This window comes from Lissotriton vulgaris, chromosome 5 (assembly GCF_964263255.1).
Source record: "Lissotriton vulgaris chromosome 5, aLisVul1.2, whole genome shotgun sequence".
NCBI classification, from domain to species: Eukaryota; Metazoa; Chordata; class Amphibia; order Caudata; family Salamandridae; genus Lissotriton; species Lissotriton vulgaris.
Window position 1 is genome coordinate 161,558,542 of NC_141693.1, and position 13,507 is coordinate 161,572,048.

At 40.7% G+C, this 13,507-nt stretch overlaps 1 protein-coding gene across 1 annotated transcript in view; it reads left to right on the forward strand.

The window, feature by feature from the left end:
* The first annotated feature begins 589 nt into the window (after positions 1 to 589).
* The window catches only part of LOC147710405 (uncharacterized), a 97,250-nt gene continuing 84,332 nt past the window's right edge, over positions 590 to 13,507 (forward strand). The window contains exon 1 of the mRNA XM_086919354.1: positions 590 to 755. Coding sequence (XP_086775480.1) covers positions 590 to 755 — 166 coding nt within the window. The remainder of the gene's footprint in view (positions 756 to 13,507) is intronic.

Sequence of the window (13,507 nt, forward strand, 5' to 3'; positions counted from 1 at the left end):
TTACCCCTAAGGTAGTCCCTAAAGGCTCATAGGGCAGGGTGCTTTGTATTTAAAAAATTGGCCACGTGGGCCTTTTTCACTACTGGAAGGACTATCTCTGCTCGTGACTAACATAGGGTTACGTGATTTAATTTCAAAAGTGATGACTAGTGATTGGGTGCAGATGTTAGTTGTAATATAAAATCCTCTTCAATGGTAAATTCGAATTTTAAGTCACAGTTCTGATAATGCAGAATTTAGAAAATTCCCATTTTCTTGCCCTAAACATGTGTGGCTTCTTTCAGTATTCTGGGTTGTTTGGCTGTGAATGGCTCTGCTTGTGGCATTTGGCACAGTTCCAGGCAGTGCACCAAAAGGGTATTAGGTGCAGACAGGATGGGTCACCCAGCCAAAAGTGGTATGGGGAGGCGCCATACCAAGCCCCACTTCCATTTAAAGGACTTTGACTCCTGCACACACAAAGGAACCTTACGATAGTATTTTATCACCTCATACCTCTTTGAGTCTTGACATGGGAAGGAAAGAACTTTCCACAATCAAGTGTGTGGTGTATAAGGGGATCCCCCCACTACAAAGACTGAGTCCGAGTATGAATATTGAACCTCCAGAGCCACTCTGCAGTACATTCTTGGACCTGTGGACAGAACAGAAGGACTGCCTTTTTCCCCAGAGGACTGACCTGCTGCTAGAGGAGTGCCTTTCCTCCCAGAAGGATGCCCTGCTGCTTGAGAGTGGACCTGCTCCCTTAATTCCAGGTAACCTTGGTGACTCAAAGGGCCAGTTGGCTGACCCCTGTCTGAGCTAAGGGGACAAAACAAGCTCAGGAGGCTGCCCTGCAACTGCTCAGCTGCCCTGTTGCAACCAGACCTGCCTAGACTTGCCTAAGCCCAGCTGGCATCTGCTAGAGTGAATCCCTGATCCCCAAGTGGTGCCTCTCCATGTCCCGGACCCTTGGCTGGCATCACAGTACACTATTTAGTGACTTTTGTGGTTCACTTTGACAAAGATTGTGGTTGTTGCTTGAGTGGGACTTCTACTTCTCTTAACCAATAACCCAATTTCTTACAGTTTCTATTATTCTCATACTACACTAAGGCTACTTCAGGGTACCACGGAGAAAGAAAAGGGACATACGAGACATGAATTGAATGAAAGAGACTCATGGACTCATTAGGAGGGTATAAGAGATTCTGGTGGCTACAGAGAAAACGGATCAGCGGTGGGAAATCCTTTAGGAAGCATACCTTTAAAGAACATTGTGAAATAATACTCTTGCTGAAAAGGAGACATAGTTTATTGCTACATACTGTATTTTTGCAGCAAAAATATTGTTTTAACTTTTATTTTACTCTGAGACTTATATCACCCTCATTGAGAGCACACAGTAGCCATATTGCTGGTCCTTTAGTCATGATCATAGGAAAAAAATGTTTACTGCTTTGGAATTTTTAATTTTATCCTGCAGAGCAGGCCTTGCATGTTAGGTTGCATTCACTACGTATTTCAATGTGGCTGGAGTATATAGATGAGGGAATTGCCATCATGGACTGAGCAGGGCTGGCCATTGACTGACACTTTGATATTCCATTTAGATAACCGTATCCAAAGTAAAAATCTTTGAATTCCTAAGTAAACGTTCATTTTGAAACTGGTCGTCCTGGCAATGGGACATTTGTTTCCTGCATGGACAATCTTTCTAATGCCTGATAACAGACTGAGGGCCCGATTCACAGAACTAACTTAAGACAAAATCCTAAACTTACTACTTTTGGTATTCACAGAAGTTAGGCTTTTGTCTTAAGTTTGTCTTAAGACAGACTTAAGTTAGGATTTTGTCTTAAGTCTGTCTTAGGACAAACTTAAGACAAAGGCCCAAATGCATCAAGCGAAAAACCGGTCGCAAAGGGGCAGATTCTCAGAATCTGCCCCTTTGCGACCGGTATTTTTGCATTTGGGATGCCTCATCCCAAATGCAAAAATAGCAATTTAAGAAATCACAAAATTGCGATTACTTTAAATTGCTATTGCATTTAAGGAATCTCAAACTGAGATTCCTTAAATGCAATGCATTAAAGTTAAAAAATTCGCGATTTCGCTAATAGGGGGCGCAAATTAAAATGAAGTAGAACTTCATGGTAATTTTCAAAAAAAGTTCCATTTTACACACAGACATGCCATTCTGTGAATACCAAAAGTAGTAAGTTTAGGATTTTGTCTTAAGTTAGTTTTGTGAATTGGGCCCTAGATTCTTCCAGTTTATGCCTTACTCTTGATCCTTCCCTGTCAGTCACCTGCTCCCACCTCTGTGTCTGTTCGTAATCACTGATTGAGAACAAATAGGACTCCCTGCTAATAGTCAATGCTCCTAATGCTGGAAACTATATTTTGAGTAACGACCTTAGGCAGCCTATTATTTAACTATGAAATTCAGTAATTTGAGGAGAGCCAGGCAAAACGAATTTCATTCATCATATTTCTTTATTATTCATTTTAAAACCAACACAGAATACAGGTGATTCCATTGAGTCAGACATGTTCCATGAGTAAACTAAATAAAGTTGTCTAATCATCATATCGTAAAAGGATATACATATATACAGGTCACAAAGACAATACAGGATGCATGGCTTAGGTCGTGGCTTATTCTCGGTTCGTGACCACATCACTTGATCTATGTCACCACTGCTTCTTTTCCACAGTATGACCAGGCCAACACCAGAGCTGCCTTTTGCATGCTTGTCATGTATGACACCATCAATGTAACCTTTTTACCTGACAGTGTAAAAAACATGGCATAATATTGACAAAATTAATAGGGAGAGAATGCACGAAGGAACCACAAAAACCAATAAATTGTAAAAAACGATATATCATTTAATAAATGTACTAATATGCATGTTAAAAACAATTGGTAAAAAAATACAAATTCAAATGGGTTATATAACAAACAAACATACAATCTTCATACAGAGCATAATATAAAAAAATATATTGTAACAGTGGCAATCAATATTGTTCGACGCGCGTTTCGGCGTTATGGGGAACGCCTTCCTCAGGGGCCACAAATAAAATCTGAAAAACATAGTTAATTTACAGTTAATCAAAACATGTAGATATCTATTGTATTCCAAGGTAACATTCCAATATACAAGAATACTTAAAAACAAGAAATCAGATCACAAAAGAAAGGTACCTTAATGACATTTACTCCCTACTTGTAAAGCTAATAGAATGTAGCTAAACAAGGTACAAACTAACATTCCCATATTTGAGCAGTTGTAATTGTAAATTCAGATATATCCTATAGAGCAAAGAGATTGATGAAGGCTATAGGATTGCTCACTTCTTTCTGAAGGACCTGATAAAAAAGTCTCGCAGTGGATAAAGGCTTGTTGTCCTAGTTGTAATATAAAACTCAGGGTGTTCCTCTAATGTCAGTATCTACCCACAATTTCAAGATTCTGCATCATCTGATCCGATCGGTAGGTAACTATGTATAAAGTAGCAAATAGCTAACCCATCATGCTATCAACTGTTGTACAATTCGTCTCTATTGTTGTGACTGATATATTTTCAAATGTGCCTGCATTATTCGCTCTAACGGAGAACAGGGTCTAGATGGATGTTAGACCTAAGCAATGTTCACAATATTAACTAGGCAGCACTTACCTAAGTACAAGTCATAAGGACGGTATCTCAAAAATAGTATTTTCTTTCTCTTTTTATGTTTTCTATCCGGTTGTTAAAATCTGAAATGAGGTATTACAATAAGAAAAGGTACAGAAAACTATCAAGAAAAAAACCTTGCTAATTGAAAAGTTCTTAAAGGGACTCGCTTGGAATGGATTACATTATTCACGAAGGTGGTATAAAGTAAAGTTATTCTAAATGTGTGAAACTCACTTATTATAGAAGACAATTTGATACCTATACCAAGATGTTATATAAGATTAGCATCTCTTGATTATATCATTGAGTTCATACTATTCTATAAGGGGGTTCCTATTTCCAGCTAGTTACTCATTGTCATATCAACCAACTGGTTATTGTTCAGTAGAGGGTTCTTGAAGATAACAATGATTTTATTTTAAAATACAACATTCTGTCAACTAGTTTTTAGTATGACACACTCTCGCTACTAATTTGCAATGCAATAACATATACCAGTTAAAGATGTGTTATAACTATTTTATGGGAAATATATCAAAATGAAACGTCATTTCACAATATTTTGTTCAAAGTGGCATTTAACGGTGGGCTTTCTGGTGGTTACCTTAGCCCCCTACCGCTAGTAGCTCTTACTAGATTAACACCATCTAGATTAATCGTAACTAGAGAAATGCAGTGATTGGTTAGCCATTGCTTACTTTAGCACAATATCGACAGTTGCCCTTAAAGGAGTAACATCATCTAGAGAGATTGTTACTGTATCTTATATCCGGAAGGTCGACTTTCATCTGATTTGTCAACAAAACTGAATCTAAATCTGAAAGGCAAGGTTTAGCGATATTTAAAAATGGGAAAGGACAAAAAGAAAAAACATACGCGATGATCAGCTTAATTACTGTTACTCGTATAGAGCAGTATCGGTGATTCCTCATAAAGATAGCTACATTACTCAAAAGGGCAACAAACTATTCCGTTACTTCACTAACGTAACTGTAAATCCATTATAAAATGCACTTAATAGTTATTGGTATAACTGAGCGTTCTTACCGATAGATTAGATATTTTGTGTGTTGCTGATATCACAGAGCTACTATGTTTGTTGGCATCTTAGAGCTGCAAATGTTTTATCTTCTTATAAACCAGATTTCTAGCTTTGTAAAGGGAAGCTAAATGTAGAAAAATAAAAAATAAGAACGCATCACGATCAGTGACTTTGATTCCCGAAAGGTTATTAAAATCAGTCCGAAAATCAACTCTGTTAAATCAGCCGTATCACCTTACCGAAAAGAGAAAGTATGCTGTTAATTTTTCGGTTCCGTCAGTATGAAGCAGCTGATACCTGCCGGTGTATATGTGGCTGTGGGAGGATGTATCGCCACGCCGATTTTACAACTGAATTAGAGAGTGAATAAAAAACGATAAACCAGTCTTAGTACTAATTCGAGCCTGGTTCTGGATAAAAAAAGGTTGACGAATACATTACAGTGTGAAGGTGATGGCCAAAAAGCCAACAGCGATGTTACCGTGCAAATAGAAGTCCGTCCTGTGTATTACAACCTACGGAGGCCGCGAAAGATGGCTACTGGCGTCCTGCAGCCGTTGGGAAAGATATATAACCCGGCATGCGCGGAAACGTCTCTTTTTATATGAACCGGTTGTTATGCCTTAGTGATGACATGTGATCACTATGGTCCCGCCTTATGTTAAAGGGGAATCGTTCTTAATTGGAGATACAAAAGGTGGTATAGGACGGATGATTCCAAATACCCGTATGCGATAGTCTGGATGTAGAAAAATACACACACGTAATCAATATTGCTATGGAGTTAAAAGGAAAAGAGATTTCGAAAGCTGATACGCATGTAATTGTATATCAAACGGTATAGAAAGGTTAATGTTTAAGGTCTTTATTAAAATCTATCGCAATGGCTATCGCATCGGTAGTTAAAGAAGGTATTTAGATCATGCAAAGAATCTCTCATGATCTTGATTCTCATAATTATTGAAAAATAGACGATCTAAGAAAAATATTTGAAAAAACGACTTACCATAAGAATGCAAAAACTTTTTACCTGACAACACTTTGCTTTCTAGAATCTTGATAACGCATTTCTCAATAAAACTACAGGTCTTCAAATTCCAGGATGCAAAGTGCATTTTGTTAGAAATCCAAGACAGTTTGAAGGTGTCACACATAGTGGATAAAGTATCAGCTATCCAAAATTCTCTCACCTGATCCTCTGCTCGTTATCACTCTGTTCTATTGTCATCTTCCCTTCTCAATTCTTTCTCCCTAATCTTATTTCCACGCTCCCTTAGATTTAATGGAGGCGATGAGTCACTGACAGGCGATAGTTCCTCTGCACCTTAGGCTTCCTTTATCAAAACATTGTAATTTGCTTATTTAATACTCTTTTTCAGTACCCGAGACTACAAATTTCACAGCAAATTTTGGGCCTTATTTAAAGTTAGGCGCACTAGATAAATGTAGAATATCCCATCCACAGTATTACATATGCCATAGGCTATATTATCCCATAATATGGCGGACGGGCATCAGTTACGTTTGTGACATAGAATCCTGTCCACCAAATTCTAAATAAGGCCCTTGTTTTTTTAAATATATGCAGGTGGCTTCAAACCAAGCCATATATTTGCCAAGAGTAGCGCAAATCAGGCAAAGCAGATGCAGAATGTGTTTGGGAGCTAGAAAGACGTTGTGGTGTTTTGTGCCAGATATAAAGTATATAATTGAGCATGTACACATAATGTAACACACAGGAAGACCCATTTTCAATACACATATATACATTCACATAGTATTGTTTTTCATTATGCTACAAATTTCACAAATTGAACAAATGTACAATAACAAAAATAACTCTGTAGTACTTTATTTAAACAATATGTGGCGTTATTGGAAAGATTGCTATATCCCAAGAGAAGAAAGCTGCCAAAATATGCCACTCTTCTAAACAAAGAGACAGAAGGCAATGTTGGAAGAAAGTCGAACATGGCATTAAATGACGAAGAGATGGAAGTTCTTTAGCAAATTGCTGAGGTGAAATGACACAAAACGCCTGCCTGTGTTCTCCAAGAGAGCAACATCTAAAATGCTACCCTGTGGGCTGCCATGATGAGAAAGAAATATTTTGCACTAACCAAAAAAAACCATGCAACTGTGACATAACATGAAGCCATAAGTTGAAGAAAGTGGGTAGCAGTCCAAATGGCAGAGCAGAAAACTGAAGAATGCCATGACACTTTAGCCATTATTTTCTTTACAAACCGCTATTTTCCCATCCATAGCTACTCCTCATTTCCACGGTGCCACTACACGTCCCAGCATCTTGGGAAGAGCTTTTGAGAGACATTTGAGGAGATTTATCATAAACTTTCCCTGTTCCTTAAATGTTTCTGTACTCAGCCCTACCTTCAATTTGCATGAGTTAGTCAGACACCTTCTTCTGATTCACATTACTTTGTCAATCAATTTAAGCCTCCCCCATAATGTTCAGTGAACAGTCTTGGCAACTGTGCTGACAAAATGGCAATACAAGACCTCTGTTCTTTTAGGGTATTAGTCCCCCTCAACAGCTTTAATAACTTCTTCATACTCACTACTCATCTAAGTCCTCTGCTTCTTTGCAGCTTTAGCTCAGAGCCAAGGGTCTTTAACCTTTTCAATTGTGAGGGCTAATTCTGATCCATGAAAACATATTGAGCTACTGCCTATCATATGGATAAGATTCTAGCACAAAAGGCCAAGCCATTTAAACACTGTCCCTAGAGCACCAAGTCCTGCTGTAGTGTACACATACCATTATTGGCAGAAGAGCCTATCAAGAAAGGTTTATCTGTGTGGTGCCCAAGGACCAGTTTTGTCTTTTTACTCTTCCTTATAAATCAACTGTGAGAGTTGACTGTCGCACTCTGACTTATGTTTTGTTTGTCGTACAGTCCATGGGATGACACTACTCTTATGAAAGCTAGGGCCCAAAAGACCATCGTTATTTGACTAATTGCTCAAAGGTCCTTTAGTTGATGCCAAAACAATGACCCTTCCTTAATGAATCAAGGTTAAAATAGGTATGTGCTGAAATATTTCACTGCCACCATCCCCATCAGCAGACCTCGGAAGCAAAGACAAAAATACAAATCAAAGACTGAAGATGCAGAAGGAAGAAGAAAAGAAAGATAAAGACAGGGAACAAGAGAGAGAGAGAGGAATAAAGAGGAAGAAAAATGGAGGAGGAAAAGAAGAGCAAGTATAAAAGAAAAGGCAGTAGTAAGAGCCGATGAAAGAGGGAAGAAGAGAGGAAGGAAGAAAGTAGGAAAGGGAGGAACAAAGAAAGAAGGAAGTGAAGAGTAAAGAGAGTAGGGAGAACAAGAAAGACAGATTAAAAGAGAATACATAAAAGGCAAGGAGGAAAGAGAGGGAAGTGCAAAAGAAAGGGAGGAGTAGAGGAAGTAAAAAGAGAAGAAAGAAGGGGAGGAGGAAATGAGGAAAGAATGCAAGAAAAAAAGACAATCAATTGAGAAAAGCAAGAGAGAAAAGAAGAGAAGGTAAAAGAAAGAAAAACAGAGCAAGGAAGAGAGAAAGAAAGATTCACACATAGTGCAACTCTCATTGAAATATCTTACTTCCTTCAGATTAACGACTATACACCTCTGAGATAGGTCGTCATGGTGAAGATTTTTAAACTGAACTCTGATGTGAGCCTTTTATCAATTGTTTAGTTAAGGCTGTTTATCAAGCACCAGAACATTCTTTTTTAAGAAAAGAGGGGTTGTATGTTGCTCCTACACTATTTTGTTTCACAACTTTATACAACAGACATGAACTAGCAGTGAGTTACTCCAAGACAACCTGCGAGCTACCAGTGGCTCACGATCGACGTGTTGGAGACTCCAGATACAGGATGCGGGGTCACTGTCGGACACTCCCCTGCACTCTGCTCTCAACACTTTTTTACGAGTGCTAACTTTCTTTTTCCCCACACACATGCCACTCCCAATGGCATCTCGTTAGACTTTGAACACTTCCCTCCATTCTCCCACAACACCCCTAGTTATCTATGATCTACCATGAAGGTACACAGAGCAGCTTAATGTGCAAGATACAATCCCTGCTAACTTTTAATTTACTTTTTTTTAAAACAATTTTTATTTGGATTTCAGATTTATTACACACCCCCGCCACCCCCGCCCCACCCCCGGAGAACAGGTACCCATCATTTTTTTTATTACATCATAAACATTATTGAGCATAGTCGGTTTTAAGAAAGAAAAGACTTTCAAACAGATGAAAAAACATCAAATTTGCAGCAGAAAGCCAACATATAATATTTCCACACTCATTACTCCTCAGTCCAAGCTAACAGTGGCGCCAAATCTTCATACCCCTATTCCGCTTATCCCTCCCTTTGTTTTTATAGATGTCAACCTCCAGGCTGCAAGTCGCAAGCAGCCTAGCTCTCCATTCTAGAAACAATGGCGCTAACGGATCTATCCATGCTGATGCGACGCACAGCCTGAAGACTGCTAACTTTTAATTTACAATAAATGTACTCTGCAGGCCCATTGTTTCTACAGAACATAAGCAGTACAGACTCTGTACTGTGCAGTCCTCTGCCAAACATAGCAGGGGACTGCACTAATTTAAGTAATATTGCGCCCATACTATTACCTCCATGCCATGCTCCTGAACACACATTTAGTAAAGGTGGCATGGCGCTCTCAGGATGCAATGGAAATGAGCCCTCCTCACAGTGACCATTAAAATGAACAAGTTAACTGAGGATTGGGTTCGAGTAAAGCACCAGAGAAAAATGTTGTTCACTTTAACACATGGACTCCTATAAAACCCATGAAGCAAGGCTTGCTTCATGGATGTGGCAAGGAAAGACGTCAGGCATTGTAATATATCGACGGGAGCTTCAGGTATTGGGTAAAGTACACCTTCCGTTTGCTGCACAGAGAAGACAGAACATTTGAGTCTGCAATTAAACAAAATACTTGAGTGAAGTGTGAGATTAACATTAAATGCAATTGCATCTTGAGGCCCTATCAATATTATCAAAGGCAATCAACCTATAAGAGCCAATCCAACCTGTTCACCCAATAATGGGTCATGCTGTTACATTGTCAATGTATGTAAACTACCCTACCCTCTCTCCTTCCCCTCTATTGGTACCACAGAGAGTAGCATGAAATGTTGTTTTACAAACAAGTTGAGCAATACTAATGTCTGGGTCTCGCCTACCAGACTGCTCGATCTGTCTGACTACAAAATACCTTTTATGAGCTAAACCAAGAACTTACAGTGGCCTTAGTGATCTTCTCACTGCTTCACTTTACTGTCACTCTTATTTCCTTGGTTCTTATTTGATGGCTTTTATCTTCTTCTCGTGTTGTTCCTCTCCTGGATCATGGGCTCTTTATCCCTGTTTTGAATGGCTGACTTGTATCCTTCATCTGCTCTCTTTTTGAGGGACTACTTTTCCATCTCCCCCCACCAAATCCTCCCGCCCCCCTCCCAGAGAGCTCTGTGTTGCACTCCCCTCCCACATTTGCTCCCCCCCTCTTTGCTCTCCCTCGTGGTCTGCATTTAATGCCCCATGCCTGTGCGTTCCTTGTTGCTCATTCCTGTGCTTTACTTCTTCCTCCTTGGCTTTATTGTAATAAAACCTTCCTCCAGCTGTTGCTATTTCCCCCGATTGCTCTACTTGCCTGCTCGCCAGCGTCTCGCTCCTACAGTACTTTTTCTCCACGCATGGTAAAAAAAAGAATGGAGTGCCTGACATCTGCCAATTTTGTTTCTGTCCACTCCAATTTTAATAAAGTGATTTTCTGCTGGTATTAATAATTCTTTTTTGCAATTCCAAGTGGCATTCACCATTTTGGATCAGTAAATAAACAAGCATTTGCAATACAATCGGTCTCGCTTTTGGCACCTTACATGCATTTAGATTTGCAGCACATTAGCATGGGTGCTGAAATACCTACTGTTCTTTAACATGGATGGAATCACCAAACTGCATGACATCCCTGGTATTGGAACACATGGAGAGAAATATTGCCTTTCAGGCGGAAATGGTCTAGTCCAAAGCTCTGCTTCCATATAAAGCTCTGCTTCAATATAAAATCAGGGCCTTCAGTGGTAATATCACTGAAAATACAAGGGGCCTTATTTATGAAGGCCTTGCGCCGCCGGTGCGTCACTTTTACCATGGGAAAAAGTGATGCACCGGTGGCAAAAGGCTTTCATAAATGAGGCCCAAGATTTGAAAAACATATTATTGTCTACAGGTGCTTGGGGAAGATAAATTCTAAGGACTGGAATCTAGACAATGCTAAAGTGATTCTGGTATTTTACTGACCTCTGCTGGACGTTTTCTATAAAAAAAAAAGTCAAATAGAGGCAGTTACCAGAAATATAAAAAAATGAAAGTCCCTCAGCAGAAGGCAATTCTGGAATTTTCTGACCTCCACTAGTCGTTTTTCATCAAGACAGTCAAATTGAGGCAGTTAAACAGAAAAAAAGTCCCTAAGAGAAAGCAGACAAGTCCTAGGGCTGATCTCCAGAGCTCACAAAGTACATACACATATAAGTATATACTAAAGTATATACAAGTGGCCTAGAATGCTCAACCTAAAAAAAGTGGTACCTATGCCAATCAGTAAGTTCATGGGTGGGGACGCATTGGCCTGTATTCAGCATTGCATGCACCCACTTAATGACACTGCCACACTACATATAGATAGATATGCTGTTGTAGTTCGGACTGGACTGTTCCCATGGGGCACAGGGTCAGAGCTGATTTGCATAAAGCCATTATCTGACCCAGGGTGGTGTGGAGTGCAAAAAACGATGGATTTAGGCCCAGGTCCTTGTACTGGGGTGAATGTAAGACATTGATCTACATTCTGTCCATCAAATTGTTTTTTGTAATTTTCACACTACAGTACAGCACTACGTGGATGTCGCAGCATGGGCCATTATGATTTCTCTGATGCAGCACAATATTGGCAAAAACGTTTTTTTTCTTTTTACCGATGGTGTATAGCAAAGTCAAAAAGCATTGTCAAATCCAATAGGTTCCAAAGACGAGACCAGTTATCTTTGCCAATGCTTGTTTTACTTAGGTCATGGACAGGTGTCTTGCCTGAGAGAACTTCTTAGCGATCATATTAGACATGCAGGGGCATATGTACAAGGAGTTAATGCCACCTTAGTATTACTTTTTTGACATTGTTGCTGTGATTGTTTTCATTGCCATATGTAAAAGCAGTCGCTAATCTCAGCTAGCAGCATTTTTTTGGCAAAACATCCATAGAAAAGAACGCCACATCTGTTACCGATAATGACATGCAAGGGAGGTGTTCCCATGCAAAAACGGCCGCTAACCCCACTTCGCGATATTTACAAGGGAATCCTTGACGTTTGGAAGACCAAAAATAATGCCTCTAACTGCAGTTAGAGGCAGTTTTTTAAGACCCGAAAATAGCTGGTCTTAAAAATGGAGATAACACTTGGGGTCTTGTTTCAGCAGGTTTTGGTGCAGGACAGTGCGGCAAGCAAGGTTGCGGCGCTGCCCTGCAAAAAAACTATAGGGCAGGAATGCGCATCATCAATAAGATAGTGCACATTCCTGGCCCTCAGTCATGAAAAGTGTTGCAGCGCTGCGACAAGACAGCGGTGGAACACTTTTCATTATGCCCTTCTTGCAACATCATGGATGCGCTGTATTCACTGGACAGCATTCCATGTTGCAAGTAATGACAGATACGTCTGGAATCCTGACATATCTGTCAGCGCTAAAGTCACACATTGCTACAGTTGTGTCACAAGCATGACGCAACTCCAGCAATGCATGGGGCCATCCTATCCCTGTGGCACTGCGTCACCCTTTCGCCTGTCATCAGGCAGGCGTAAGGTACTGACGCAGTGGCGTCTTACAATACTCCCAGTGAAATCTGATGGATTTCCCTGTGCCACTCCCATGAGGCCTTGTTGCGTTGGAACGCACATCCTGCATATATCATACTTGATGCAGGTATGATGTGGCACAGGGCTTTCCAAGCTCACGCATATGCCTACATGCGTCACTTTGCAAATACGGGTCAACGTGGTGCTAGATATTGCCTGGTCTTTTCTTGAGGGTGTCAGAGTGCAGTTGGAGATCCATCAGTGGTGTTTGCATGCTGCGGTGTTATCGTCTGTAAGCGTTGGCGGAGTGGTGTTGCTGAGGGAGTTGGCGAGAAGTTCTTTGTGGCCTTGATCCAGCTGCGAGGGGGGGCGATGATGGTGGTGGTGTACGGTGGGAATGGTGAAGATGTGATGTATACAATGATGGTTGGTCCAGGAGAGTCCGGTTGTGTGGTTGTGTGGCTGTAGTTTAAGTTCCCGCTGGCGGAGGTGACGTGCTCGACCGTGTGTCCTGCTATGTGACTTGATGTGGTGACTAGCTGCTTGAGTCTGATGTTGGCGAGCTTCCCCAGGAAGGGGTGGTGTTCTGGTCACTGGTGTTGTCCAGAAGGAACAAGAGTTCACTGAGTAGGATGTTGTCGGTGGATGGGAGAGCTTTGGGTGCAATGAGGTCTACAGTGGTATCGGAGAATGGGCGGTCCATGGCCTGGGGAGGGCCTGCAGATGAGGTTGCCGCAGAGGATGAGCTTGGGGTTGGTCCATATCTGGAGGTTGAGGTGTTCCATGGTCATTGTTGGGTCAGAGAGCGTGGTCAGTCGGAGTGTGCTTCTGTAGGTGATGACAATGCCTACTCCTGGATGGCCGGGGTGGTCCTTGCGGGTGAATTAGTAGCCGTCAGTGATGGCG